The sequence below is a fragment of the Plasmodium inui genome (genome assembly GCF_000524495.1).
Source record: "Plasmodium inui San Antonio 1 unplaced genomic scaffold supercont1.10, whole genome shotgun sequence".
NCBI lineage: Eukaryota > Apicomplexa > Aconoidasida > Haemosporida > Plasmodiidae > Plasmodium > Plasmodium inui.
The window spans coordinates 610,239-624,177 of record NW_008481844.1 but is presented as its reverse complement, the minus strand read 5'-3'; the positions used below and the strand labels follow the sequence as shown (position 1 = coordinate 624,177).

General features: G+C 45.8%; 5 protein-coding genes across 5 annotated transcripts; all 5 read right to left on the bottom strand.

Annotated features, from left to right (window-relative positions):
* Nucleotides 1-184: 184 nt before the first annotated feature.
* C922_02854 (hypothetical protein) lies at nt 185-1,945 on the bottom strand (the record flags this gene model as incomplete). Its single annotated transcript, XM_008818453.1, has 1 exon — nt 185-1,945. The coding sequence occupies one exon, from the start codon at nt 1,943-1,945 to the stop codon at nt 185-187; it is 1,761 nt and encodes a 586-aa protein (XP_008816675.1).
* A 555-nt stretch (nt 1,946-2,500) lies between these two features.
* On the bottom strand, nt 2,501-3,093 carry C922_02853 (hypothetical protein; the record flags this gene model as incomplete). Its single annotated transcript, XM_008818452.1, has 3 exons — nt 2,501-2,563; nt 2,716-2,814; nt 2,977-3,093. The coding sequence occupies 3 exons, from the start codon at nt 3,091-3,093 to the stop codon at nt 2,501-2,503; spliced, it is 279 nt and encodes a 92-aa protein (XP_008816674.1).
* Nucleotides 3,094-4,232: 1,139 nt separating this feature from the next.
* C922_02852 (aspartate aminotransferase) lies at nt 4,233-5,489 on the bottom strand (the record flags this gene model as incomplete). Its single annotated transcript, XM_008818451.1, has 1 exon — nt 4,233-5,489. One exon carries the CDS (start codon nt 5,487-5,489, stop codon nt 4,233-4,235), a length of 1,257 nt encoding a protein of 418 aa, XP_008816673.1.
* Nucleotides 5,490-6,993: 1,504 nt separating this feature from the next.
* C922_02851 (hypothetical protein) lies at nt 6,994-10,011 on the bottom strand (the record flags this gene model as incomplete). The annotated part of the gene is made up of 1 exon (XM_008818450.1): nt 6,994-10,011. One exon carries the CDS (start codon nt 10,009-10,011, stop codon nt 6,994-6,996), a length of 3,018 nt encoding a protein of 1,005 aa, XP_008816672.1.
* A 1,577-nt stretch (nt 10,012-11,588) lies between these two features.
* C922_02850 (MFS transporter, SP family, sugar:H+ symporter) lies at nt 11,589-13,088 on the bottom strand (the record flags this gene model as incomplete). The annotated part of the gene is made up of 1 exon (XM_008818449.1): nt 11,589-13,088. The coding sequence occupies one exon, from the start codon at nt 13,086-13,088 to the stop codon at nt 11,589-11,591; it is 1,500 nt and encodes a 499-aa protein (XP_008816671.1).
* Between the last annotated feature and the right edge of the window lie 851 nt (nt 13,089-13,939).

Genomic DNA, 13,939 nt, shown 5'->3' with positions numbered 1-13,939 from the left:
TTTTTCTTATCAAAGTTGTCAGAGGAAAAGACGCCATGGTCACTCATACACCATGCCATTTGTGCTGCACGTCATTCATCTCTACTCCGTGCCGTGGCTCAGTTCTTCTGCCTCCATCCCCATCAGCGAGACAGCACCGCTGGGGTCGTTTCCCCACTTGGTGCAGCTTATCTGTACAGTGGTGTTAAAAGGCTTGGTCGCCCGCGTTATCACCATTCACGAAAAAAGCTGCGTGTGTTTTTTCCCCCGTTGACGCCTCCCGTGTATTATCGTTCAGAGTAAAGTCGCCGCAATTGAAATATGCTTCCAGTACTTGGCGACTTTCACTTTGGTTTTCCCCCCCCTCGTGCTTGTCATTCTGTGTGATGGCCTCTGTGCTTGTCTCCTCTTCGACGACCTGCACGTCGCTTTGTAACGTTCCCACTGTTTCCTCCTCTTTGTGGATCTTCTTGTTTATGTCTTTTATTTTTTGGACGATCGATTTGATCAATATTTTCTTGTTCATCTTTTGGATGGCACACCCTTTCGATTTGGTGTCACGCTGGGGAGTTTTTTTCGCATCGCTCCCAGGGGTGTCCTTGTCCGTTTGGTGATTCCCTTCGGGGCCCCCCTTCTGAGATGCTCCTCTCTTTTGAAGCGTTCCTCCCCTCTGAGACGCTCCCCCCTTCTGAAGCGCTCCTCCCACGCCGTCACCCAGGATGGTCTCATCGACCACGTCCAAGATGCTGACTAGGTAGTTAATCTTCATGTCTCTGTAAAAGAGTTCGTCCCTCAGTTTCTGATTCTCCCGTTTTGCATTTTCCAAGTCGGTTTGCAGCTGTATGTTATCCCTTTTCAAATTCTCACTTCCCTTGAGTAAGCGTTTCTTCTCCTTCTCCAGAGTTGCGTTTTTCTTTGCGAGCAACTCTGCGGAGGTCCGCACAGATTGCACTTCCCTCTGTAACTCCTGAATCCTATTCCCCTTAGAGTTAGCCAAAACTATGTACTCGTCTAGCTTGCTTTTATAACTTTCCAGGAGGGTCTTCTCCACAGGGTTGGCAGTTAATCTGTCTACTTCTTCTTTAAATCTTTTATTTTCAAATTTCACATTTTCAGTGATACTCTTCATTTTGCTGAACTCATTTCGCATGTTCATATATTTGCTATAAATGTTTGTTATTAATTTTTTTTTCTTCTCTTCCTGTTCTTGATATTTTTCTGTTATGTTTTTTATCATCTCTTCGAAGTTGGTTTTCATTTTTTCCTTTTCCTCCTCGTGCATCCGTGTTTGTTCCTTGAACTTCTTTTCCTTCTTATAGTCTGTGACATTCCTATCGCTTTTCTTTACATACGTAATGATCTTTTCTGTGTTGTTACAATTTGCTCTCTTGTCTCTGATAAGTTCTTTCCTAGCTGTCCTCAAATTGAAAACGTATTTATTCCCGTTCGTCTTTTTCTTCGCCTTAACATTGTTTCCCTCTTTAGCACACCCTGTCTGTGTCTTCTCCATGTAGTGCTCTGTGATGGAGTCTCTTCTTAGCGAGTGTCTTCTGTTTGCCCCCCTTTTGTAACTCTCGCTTGTCACGTCTTCCCCATCTTTCGTGTGGAGAAAGTAATTTATGTTTTCCCGCCTTGTGGGGACACCCCTCGTATAGGGAATCCACTCAGAAACAACTCTCTTCTCATCCCCAGGCACACCTACATATCTACACAAATCGGAAATCAAATCCTTCTCTGTGAGTTCTCCACGCAAGGGGGACTTCTCCTCCACTTTCCTCATTCCCCAATTAAACAAAGACGCATGATCTACTGGGTTAGTCTTATGGCATCGCCCCTCTTCGATGGTACTTATCTCCTCAAATGTGCTCAGATTGTCAAGCAAAATTGAGGCCTGTTCGCACCTCTCCAGGTTTAACTGTGTTATATTTTTCTCTGCTCCCGTTTTGCCTGTCTCTTTTGTGTTCATAAGGAGAGGGGAGTCTCCCTCCCACGCTGTTTCACGTTTGTGTGCATGTCGCGGTGCATGCCGCTGTTCATGTCGCTGTGGATGTCGTTGTGCATATCGATCTGCGTATCTCTGTGTATATCTCTGTCCAAAGGGGTCACCTTCGTGCATCGTCTTTTTCGCGCCTGGGGGTGATGGTCACGAAGTTGCAGAGTGCTCAGCTTCAGGGAGCCTCAATCAATGGGGGGTGAACAGAAAAATCGCTGAGCTGTCTCCGTCCATCTAACTAGCCTTCTCTCTATTCACGTCTCTTCTTATACCCCTATTGCTTCTTTTCCCCAAGGCTAGGGGAACAACGAACAGAGGTGCATTTAAATGGCCCTTTTTTTTTTTTTTTATTTTATTTTATTTTTATATTGCTGTACCATCAAGGGCCTCGAATATCTCTTCTCTTTCCTGTTATAGACTCTATGCCACTTCCCTGATTCCCAAGACCTTCCTTTAACGCTTCACCTGAGGTGTCTGTTTGCACCCCAGAAAGCCAACACTGCTTTCTTGCCCTCCCCTCCTCCCGCTTCAGCATTTATACACCACGATAGCTAAATAGCCCTGATAGAAGCAGAATAGGAAGGAGCTCTCCTGCGGGGGGAATCGGTGGTACGTCAGTGCTGTAGAGGGAGACTGTAATTACTGTAGATGGGCCGCATAATTGGTGAGCCACTAATTTGGACGTCGCGCAGTTCCCTTCACAGAAACTACTCTCAAATCAGGCACGCGCAAGGCCTCCTAACCTTCGCCGAGATGTTGAAAGAGAAAGACTCCCCAATCAGGCATATCCACCCGGCTCCAAAGCTTTTGTCCAAATTTTCTTTTATGTTTTTTATGGCATTCTGCAGATGGGAGGAGGAAAGAAGCGATAAGGTAAGCCGATGTGCCACACGGATCACACATTCCTCCGTGGAGTCAAAGTGAAAAATAAATTAAAATAGAATAAAATAAACGAGGCAAAACGGCGCCACAAAAACAAGCCAACTTCCTCTAAAGTAACCCACTTCGACGTTAATTTCGTTCGTGTTCGCATCCGAATATTTGTCCAGAACCCCGGTGATGATGTCCACGATGTTGTTTTGGTTGTAATATGGTATGTCGGATTTCTGAAAACAGAGCATGGGAAAAAGAACATTTTACTTTAAGGTTGTGATCCGCTGGGAGATCCATCAATTAGCAATTTCTTTTTTTCACTTTGGAACAATGGACGGTTTGGCGCTAGGAGCAGCGAGAAGTCTTCCCCATATGGGCTGGTACCACATCACAGTGCGAACCCATTCCATCTACACTCCCCCGTCATCGCATTTTTCTCCCCAGTTTACCCTTATTAATAGGCTTTGCATATGCTTCTTCAAATTCTGCGATAGATTTTCCGAGTTCATTTTTGTCCCTCTGTTGGTCTCCTAAGTTCGCGTGGTGGGGGTGTTGTCCTGGGGCAGAAGGGTCGCTGCGCGCGGTTGCGCTCGGTAGGGAACATAGGCTGTTCTGGTAGCCTCCACAGGCGTTGGGGCTCTTCCCAGTCGTGGAGTCCTTGCCAGTGATGTAGTGCTTCCCCGATGTGGAGTGCTTCCCAAAGCGGTACGACATTCGCGGTTCCCCACCGGGAGTGTTATAGTCCACTTTTCAGACGACGAGCTTTGCCTCCAAATGGAAAAAAACCAAATTGATAATTCCACCTCACGCGCACTTGCGCTTACTGTATTCCGCAAGTACAAATTATGTTTTATGTCACGAATGGTTAGTTGTGATGATGAGACAAACTGGACAAAATGAGAGGAAAAAATACACAGCTCAAATTAAAAAAAAAAAAATAAAAAAAAGGATAAATAAGTAATGACTCAAATCGATCAAGCGTCTATAAATAAAACGGCCGTGTTTCCCACAATGCGGCAAATGTGACGATCATTATTTTTGAAACAGGGGGGACGACATTTCCCATTTCGTCTCATTACTATCTCTGCGCGCTGGTTTGGAGAGACCAATGTTTCTTTATGCACATCCCCTTCTCTCTCCACGTGTGCATAATTCCTATGCAGAGAGATGTCCGAAAAAAAAAGGTACACCTTTTTGGAGGGTGGAAAAAGGAAGGAGGGCAAAAAGACACACACAGGAACGATGCGTCTTTGTTTTCTCTTCTCCTGCGCACACGCGCGCGATTCGAAAAAGGTGCTGCGCGGGGATGAGAGTTTCTCCCCCAAATGGGTTTCCCCTTCGTCTCATGAAGAGGCACTTAAAAGATCTTCACCTCGGTTGGGAGTCCTCAGATTGACCCCCCCCTTGGCCCCCCCGCTTCGTCCTTCCGCTTCCCCGCCAGGGAAAGACAGACCTTCTCAGCCACGTAGTCCACGTTGCGTGCCGTGAGGCCAGACACGTTTATGCGCCCGTTGTCGATAATGTAGATGTGGTGCTCCTTCAGCTGGTCGTAAATCCCGGCGAACACCGGAACGAAGGAAAAAATCCCACTCTGCTTCTTATAGACACTCCAGTCATAATGTAGGTCAAATTTTTTCTGGTGAAGCTCCATTTTCTCAAAAAAGAGGACTCTATTTTTATGAACACGTTCAGATAGTTCCCGCAAGTCATTTATCCACTCCGATTTTAATTTCTCATCTTCCAAAAGTTGGCAAACAATTCTATTCGTGTGAAGCGTTGGGGAGGAGTACAACTTACGAATAATGATACGCAGACTATTTGCCACAATTTTTCTCTCCTCTTTCGATTTGCAGATAATGTGCAATGCCCCAGCTCGTTCGCCATAAAGGGACATATTTTTCGAAAACGATTGGCACACGGCAAAGGATATTCCTCTCTCTTCAAACTTTCTAATTAAGGACACATCATCGTTCAAATTGGGGGATCCGAATCCTTGGTAAGCAACGTCGAACACGATAACGTGTTTTTTTTTCCAAACAATGTCTGCTATTTGGTCAAAATAGATATCCTCGATGTTCGTACTGCATGGATTGTAGCAGGAAACCTGGAGCATGACAATAGACCCATCCTCCAAATTTCGCAAATCAGATAAAAAGGCATCATAATTTATATTCACCAATTTATCCTCAAAAAAAGAAATATACTTAACTTTAAATCCGCACGACGTTATCATGTTTACGTGATTTATATACGGCCTGTTCGTTACGCATATATCACGAATGTGAAGCATTTTAAATAATTGCAGAACTATGAAAATGGAGCCTGTGCCTCCTATTGCTTGAACTGTGCATATTTTTTTTTCCTTCATATATTTTGAATTTTCTCCAAAAATCAGTTTCTGCGTTAGGAGGGAAAATTGCTTCGTCCCGTTGCTTAACAAGTATGGTTTTTCCTTGTATCTTTGCTGTACTAATTTTTCCGCCTCAAGGACACTTCTAAATGTGTGCAGCTGTCCATTATCGTCGCAGCACACTCCAATCGACAGGTTTACCTTCACGTCCGACTTGTCGTTTTTGAATTCCTCCGCGCTCTTGAGGATGTTGTCTGGCTCGGCGTCCTCCAGATGGCTGAGCAGCGCGTCCATCTTCGGCAGGGAAGTGACAGGGACGCGGCCAAAGAGGCAGCGCAAAAGCGACGTTTTCACGATGGCTACGTCTCCCTTTCTTGCTACTTCCTGCAACGCTCCAAACTGCCGCTTAACTACCCCCAAACGAAGAAGAAACAAAGGAACGCCACCACAACTTCATCCCAACTGGTGAACAGAAAAAAACGCAACCGTTCGGCTCGTTAAAAAAAAATGATAACTTTTTTCTTCTTTGTATGGCTACCTCCAGAAGTTGGCCAAAACTTCCTGAACGTTCATAATTTTTACGACAATAAGAAAAAAAAAAAGAAAAAAACAAAAAAAAAATTTGCCACTTCCAGTTAAAAATGGTTTAGCAAGATAACCCCTATCACGGAGTAGAAACAACTTTCTACTCGTCTCTTTGGTGCGTTGTTTTGCCTATATATATGACCACCTTCCGCAGAGTGGTATAAAAAAGGAATGTAAAATCGGCTATCCGTTTTGGCGTCATGGGGCGTGGGGGGAAAGCGGCTTGCTGAAGTGAAAAATCTCATTATGCGTTTATGAGTACATTTAAGTAGTACCCAAACATAGGTATAAATATGCTTCCCCATCCCATAGGTATATATATTCCTATACCCATCTTGTACATTTTTTTCCCCACTAGGGGTGTTTCATGGGGGGGCTGGAAAAAGAATCATCGCATCAACACGGTTGGCCCAACCTGTACACGTAGTTCACCCAACAGCGCGGCCCCAGTAGGGATATATGTCCCTGCGGGGAACAAAACAGAGCGAAGCGAAGTTATTTTGAGGCCCCCTCGGCTCCCTTCTCTTCACTACGTCGAATTTGTCCTTGTTTGGGATGCCCGGGGTGCGCCACTCACTTGCCCATATCAGCAGAGTTGCATCTTTACAATTTTCTCGTATGACAACCATTTTGGTCAGAAGTGTTCGCTTAGCAGCGGAGGTCTGTTCACTTCAACAGGGGAGTTTTTTTTTTTTCCCACCAGTTGGCTCCAGTTCGCACTCTTTCTCCTTCTCTATCGCAGCATTATGGAATTTTTAAAAACATCGGTTTGGGGGCCAAACCTTTGGCAGGGCAAAAGGGACAGCATTTGACATTTGTTTGGAGAGGTGTTTTACACGGCTGCGCCTTGGCAACTGTTTTCGAACCGGGTGGGAAGCAAAAATGGGCACTTCTTTGTATACACCAGCAATGAGCTGCCAATGAGCGGTGGGTGAACGCCCCCCAAGCTGAAGCAGCGATGCGAATGCAATTCTTGCAACGTGCGGGACAAAAAAGGACACAAAAAAAAAGAAAAAACAAAGGAATGGAAACAAAAGAAAAGAAACACTCGCGTGATGTCACAAAGGGGGAGTTATACAAACATGTGCGTGGGCGACCGCCCAGGGGATGCACAGCACTTTCTAGAACCGCGGGGTGAAAAAGAAAAATTACCCTAAAGGAGAGGCGGGAACCCCTCACGAGGAATCCCATGTTGTCTTCTCCTCCGTCCCCCCTAACGGAAAACAACATTCGTCCGCCTCGCTCGTTTGACATGGATAACTCGTGTTACCTTCCTGGGGGAGCCTCTAACAGAGGGGTCTACCTCAGCTGGGTACGTGCCCATAGCCCTCGTAGGAAAGCCCCTTTTTTGTGTTCTCCTCGCATGGTTCACGCCATCATAAAGAAAGGAACGATCTTCCGTTTTCACATTGCAGCTGTTGATACGCGTCCTGCCCATACGACTGGGAATGTTGAACCGACGTGACGGTGAAGATGAGGGTGAAAGTGTTTCGTCCTCATGCGCACCTGTCCCTTTGCACGAGTCCTCATTCCGGAATGCCATCCGGAAGAGAGGAAACTTCGAAAGATATATTTTTTTCCCTCTGTAGAAAATGACTCTACAGAATTTTTTCAGCCTACTTGCATACACATCCCAGTAGTACTTCACAAATTGTTTTGGCCTGTGGAGGTTGTCTTCTAACTGTTGGTTCAATTTTTTGATTCGACTCATGACGATATTTGCATTTCTGCAGAAAAGGATGTCATATATATTTTTGAAGTAGGCCCTTTGGGGCACTTCACGGGGGGCTTCTTCTTTTCCTCCCTGTCCCTCTTTGACAACCCCCCTCGCGTACCACCCCACGCAGAAATTTATAAAGCTGTGATACTCCTGGTTGTTTCTGAACACGTTCAGGTTGATGTTCTGCAGGATATTCGTCTCTCCGTCCCCACGAGTGGCAGCTTCTATGTCGGTGTGTTTGTCAGCTTGGATGCGCTTCTCAGGTTGGAGGTGCTTCTCAGGTTGGAGGTGCTTCTCAGGTTGGAGGTGCTTCTCACTTTGGATGCGCTTCTCAGGTTGGAGGTGCTTCTCAGGTTGGAGGTGCTTCTCACTTTGGATGCGCTTCTCAGGTTGGATTTGCTTCTCAGGTTGGAGGTGCTTCTCAGGTTGGATGCCCCCTCCGGATAGGAAGTAGTACAAACTGAGCAGAGAGGGACTCGCGGCGTACTTGTAGAAAAAGTTAAAATTCAGGCAACACGTTTGTGTGTACATCTGAACTAGCCAGTGGACCCCCTGGAGGTAGTTCTCGCATCTGTTCATTTCGTCCAGGCAATTTTTTTCCCCTCCACAATTTTTCACGTAAAAGGCTTTCAAGAGGAGTTCCGTTTTGCTAGGTTCTTCTTCCACGGGGTGGTTGTTTAGTTGTTCTTTTCCAGACGACTCATCCCCACGTTGGGCTTCCCCTGGCATTGTTCCATTCTTCCTCTCCATTGGTGACTCTCTTTCTTCTTTCAAATTGCCATCTGGGGTGACCCCTGTTTGTTGCTTCCCCCCTTGGATGATCTTCCTCAGGAGGCCCGAATCAACAAAGCGCATACATGCGGGGAATTCGCTTTCCAAATAGTCATGCGAGGCGAGGTGCATGGCAATCTTCTTCCTCCTGGAGGAACCACAATAAGTGGAAGTCCTTCCGTCCATGTAGCATTGTGTCATGGTGCACCTGAACAAATCGGAACCCTCCTCCTTCTGCACCTGAATGTGCAAATCGTCTCTATTTATTTTTCTTTTGCTGATCAGTTCGTTTAGGAGAGAAAGTGGGAGGTACGACATGTGCTCTTTCAACACGTCCCTTCCTTCTTCACCCCTTTCGGTTACCCCAATTTTATCACCCTGATCGGCACCATCTCTGAATCTCTGAAGGTAGTACCTTGGCAGGTTTACAAGCTTATGCACGTGGTTTAAATATCGCACAAATTGGGGTCCATTCAGAAGGTACTCTTCTGTTAGAAATCCTCCGTAGCGACTCCCCCCAGTTTCTTCTAGCTGCATTTCGGTATCCAGCATGTTAAAATAGGCCTCAAAGAAGGTCGAAAAATTGCCTTCCCTGATTTTGGGCAAATAGTCGTTCCCTTTTAGGATAAACAGGATAAGCATGTCTCGTCTGATTTGGTCGATGGCGCTTGGATACTTCATCCAAAAGAGGTTCGTAAATGTGTTCAGATTGTAGAGGACTTTTATTTTTTTCTTCTTCCACTTTGGAGTGGAGGTCGCAATATGGTGGGTTTTTCCACTCGGCTGGGTTTTTGCATTTGGCTCGTTTTTTCCACTTGGCTGAGTCTTACCACTCGGATAGGCTTCCCCATTTGGGAGACCCTCCCCCGCGAGGTAGTCCTCCTTCTTCTTCTTTTCCCAGGCCCCCACATCTACGAGGAACGTCTGGTACGTGTACACGCAGACATTCCGCACGTCTTTCAAAGCTAGACACTGAAGGAGAAGATCCGCATCTGCCCCCACGATGACGAACGATTCGTCCGCAGCACTGCGGGAACCGAGACAACTGCTACCCCCCTCATGTGGAGAGCGGTTCCTCGCTATGTAGTTCTGGATCCAGTTCATCAGTTTCAGTTCCCCCTCCCCCACCTCCTTGTCAGTGGAAACGTACACTTTTATATGTGTATACTTTGGAAGGGATACTAAACGGGCTACAAAGTTTCGGAGAAATGTTGATATCTTCTGAATGAAGGGACTACCACACGTTATATCATTTGAGTTGTCTCCATCCCGCAGCTTCTTCCCTTTCGCTCGTCTTTTAATCTGCAGCTTCAGTTTCGAAAAAGGGCAAATGCCATCGATTGCGAACACAATGTTCTTCTGCGGGTGAAACTTCCTCAACACATTGCTTATTAAATAGGAGAGCTTGCAAAAATACTGCTCATCGTTAACAAACTGGACGTTCGCTTTGTGTAGCAGCTGGTTCATGTCAAATAGAAGGTTATCCACGTGACCGATCTTCGTTGGCCCCTTCTTCGTTTGGCCCCTGTTCCATTCAGTCCCTCCTTTTTTATCTTCCTTTCTATGTCCGAAGCTCCTCCTCAAGTGCGTCACGTCCTGCAACCTGTTTCTCTCTACGATCTTCACGCAACTGGGGAAATTTTGGATCACCCATTTGTGAAGTCCCGGTATACCCGCGCTGCTCAGCCAGGCCAGTGCCGCCAGGTACACTGCCCCTTTGACCAATAGATGTTTGGGCATGTCATATTAGGCGGTTGACATTGTGCTGGGAGGGGCTAACAGTTACTGCACTTGGCTGGGTTTCCTATTCCCACAGCTCTTTTCCGTTGTGGATTAATTTTTCCCCTTCACTTAGTGGGTATATACATACGCCTATACGTAACACGCAGGATAATGGCTACGCATGCTTGTCAACACAGGAAGAACGATGACCCCTACTTCGACACGAAAGCGCGTTCCTCGTAGCGACGACGACGAGCAGCACCCCAACCTATGTGCGCAGGGCTGAACGGTTTTTTTTTTTTTTTTTCTTTTTTTTCATCGCATCGGGAGTGTACCAACTTGTTGTTGTCCCCACGTTCGCCTCTTCCTTCCTCAGGCGCAGCAGCCATCTCGTCGTGACATGTCACACCGATTTGCTCATTTCCATTTTGGGGGGATTCCTGCCCTTCTGGAATGATCCCTCTAAACGACCGTCCCCACTTGAAGGGGACACCCTGTTTTTTCACATGTTGGGACTTACTTGCCAGTTTGCGCGCGATCGATTAGGGGTGGAGAAAATTCACGCTGGGAGACGAGAACCCAGGGGTTACATCTTTCTAGATGGGGAGAACCTTGCTGAGGAGCCGCCGCCGACCCCTTCCGCACCTCCTATCCTCCACTACACAAAATCGTGCGCATTTGTCACACCTTTAAAAAGGTCTCTAAGAGGGATCAATAAAAATCGACCTGCGAAGTTACCAATTGATGTCAAGACACCAAAACGCCAAGGCACATGCGAGATTGAGTCTTTCGACCTAAATGAGAGTGCTCCCATTGGTGCGTGAAAATAGCCTTATGCGATGCTCACGGGTAAGGCTACCTCGTTGGCTGTCTGGTTTACTAACGAATGGTTGAAGGATGTACACCCGGCTTATGCAAACTGAAAAGAAAAAAAGGAAAAAAACAAGACAGGAATGTCATCCACAGGTGCCTTGCAGGGGGGCACAGATAAACATCCATATGTCTACGAATACGCATACGGACGCGCACAGACATACACATTATGCATATGTATCTAAGCAGGTGGAAAAAAGAAAAAAAAAAAAAAAACGGGTCCCCAGTCTCCACACACACACACATTCCTATGTTACGTTTTTTTTTTCGCTAGCTAACTGTACAGTTCTTTTTTTTTCGCTAGCTAGCTGTACAGCTTTTTTTTTTTTTCTCAAGGGGGTGTAAAGAATTGTCGCGCGGGGGGTGCTGAAGCGTTATCTTGATGATCTGTTGACGTGTTATCTTGGGGATCTGTTGATGTGGCATCTTCCTAATCTGTTGACGTGCCATCCCCATATTCTGTCCTGTCCACCAACTTGAGGGCAAAACCACTGCACAAGTTTGTGGCGCGGCCGCTTCCCTTCTTCTCTCCCTCACCACGGAACAATTAACAATGAAGAAAAAAAAAAAAAAAAAAAAAGCATGCCTGTTGAGCATTTTTGCACACATTCTTTTTTTCTGCTCGCCCCTGAAAGATTCGTCCACACAACTACGTGGAATGCGCTTCCAGTCAGTCCTCCTCAAAAGATCGTCCACCCCTTTCGACCGTTTCCCTCCGCTGCTCACACGGCCGACTTGCCCATGTGCTTCTGCCTCTCCTCCATGGTGATGTATGGACTTGTGCCAATGTTGCCACCCTTTGTCTCCTTAATGAAGAAGAAGATGAAAAGGAAGGCCACAATCGACATACCGGAGAAAATGAAAAACAGAATCGTGGGGGACTTCTTAATAATTATGTCAGATGGAAACACCACTATGATAGCACACACCCAGTTGACCAAAGAAGCCAAGCTCGCCGCGCTATCCTTAATCTCCGAGGGAAACATTTCGTGAAGATAAATCCACAGCACAGGTCCATACGAAACGGCAAACGAAATTATCATCACGAAAGTTGCAGCAATGGAAAGATTCTTCACAAAAGAGGAGTCTTTATCAATCTGATTACCTATGGCAGTAGGTAAGAAGGCACAAATAACTCCTGCGCAACCACAAAGGAGCAAAGTCTTTCTTCCTAACTTCTCCACAATGTAGATCGCTGGAAAGGTCATTAAAAAATTAACTGCTGTCATTAACACACTTAGGGTCGTTATGAAGTCGTCGTCTAGGAATCCTTTGTACAGTTCGTTCGAATTGGACACCAGGACATTAATCCCTGTGAACTGCTGCATACCCGAGAGAATACAACCGAGCAGGATGACATAGCGGTAGGAAGGAATCCGCATGGCTCTCATTAACGAAATGGAATTTTTCTTCGCTACCTCGTTCTGTTCCACTGCATCTTTAATTGCCTTCAACGGATCATCCACATTATCAGTTCCGTAGATCTTTTTTAAAATCTTCTTCGATTCTTCTACTTTTCCTGTCTCATATAAGTAGTACGGAGTCTCCTCTTTAAAAAAAAAAGTCAGCAGAAGAATGCCCACAATGGAGATAACGCAGGGAAAAAAAAACATAAGTCTCCACCATATTTTCTGAAAATTTCCCAAAGGGGTCGATACTTCTGGTACTTTCCCCATGGCCATTCCTAACAGCACTGCTATGAATATGCCAAAGGTGATAAACAACTGGTGCAGGACTCCATAGGCGCCCTTTTTATCCTTATGGGTCATCTCGGAGATATACATTGGCACACTCACTGTGATTAGTCCTATTCCGAACCCGCTCAGAAGACGCGAAAACAAAATGACGTCGAAGTGATGTGTAATCGATGTCAATATACCCACTAGAATAAAAAAATTGTATATGACTAGGAGTGCAAATCTTCTTCCATACTGAACTAGGTATCCCGAAAATCCACTTCCAACCACGGCACCTATAAAGACGGACGCCAAGAGGAAGGAACTCTTCAACGTGCTACCATCACATTCCGCTTTGTTCTGCTCGCACCATCCGAATTCAATTACGATGAATTTTTTGATTGTATTCAACACACTGACTTGGTAGCCAAAGATGAATGACGCCAGGCAGGCGGCCAATACATACTTTAAGGATGCATTAAAGAAGCCATCGTTTCCACCGTTTCTTAACGACTGGGAGGAAATCTCCTTGCTTCCGCTCTTCATTGTGACTGTCTCGCGTTATGAGTAGTTATGGGAGGGGGGAAAAAGGACGGACCTGCTAGAGACTACACAAAATTTTTCCTAATCGATGTTGTCTCGATAGGTCTGTCCCTCCCAAACAGGCCTCCTCAACAGCAGAGCTCTGAGTGGACCCACGCGCATAAAAAGGTGCAAATGTATGCGCGTAAGCACATAAGAGCGTTACGTACGTACGCCTATGTGCGTAAGTGTTCCCTTGGCGACAGCTTCTTGCGCACTCCCCTCAGGTGTATTCACCTCCGCCAGGGCGCCGGGAACACCTTCTGCGTTCGCTCAAGCGCGTTTGGCGTAGTCGCGTCGAAGCACGGTGTAAGCGGCAAGGGGGCGCTCTGAAGAGGCGCCTATTCACTCATCCAAAGAATTCACATGCCCTTCCGAGCTCAATAAAACAAAAAAAAAAAAAAAAAAAACGATAGTTCAGTTTTGGGATTACTCACGTGTATTTATGTATACCGTGTGACTCTTCGGAAAAAATATAAAATACACAAAAGGCTAATTTGTTCCGATCTTTTTTTTCTTTTTTTCCCCTGTCTTTTTTAAGTTTTACAAATGAAGAATGATGTACATTTTAACATATATAGTTTAAAAAGAAAGGGAGCCGCGTTTTGTTCAGGTTCTCCACCTTGTGCTTTTTTCGCAGGCGTTTTCGCTTTACATAAATAATACTTATGGCAAATGTGAAGCGAAGTGAAAAGCTATATATATTTGCATACGTATGAAAGTCGCTTGACTATCCTCGCACTGATGAGAAGATTCCACTTGTGGATGTAAATGCGTGCCTGTGGCTGTTCACCTTCTCATGTATTAAATATGAA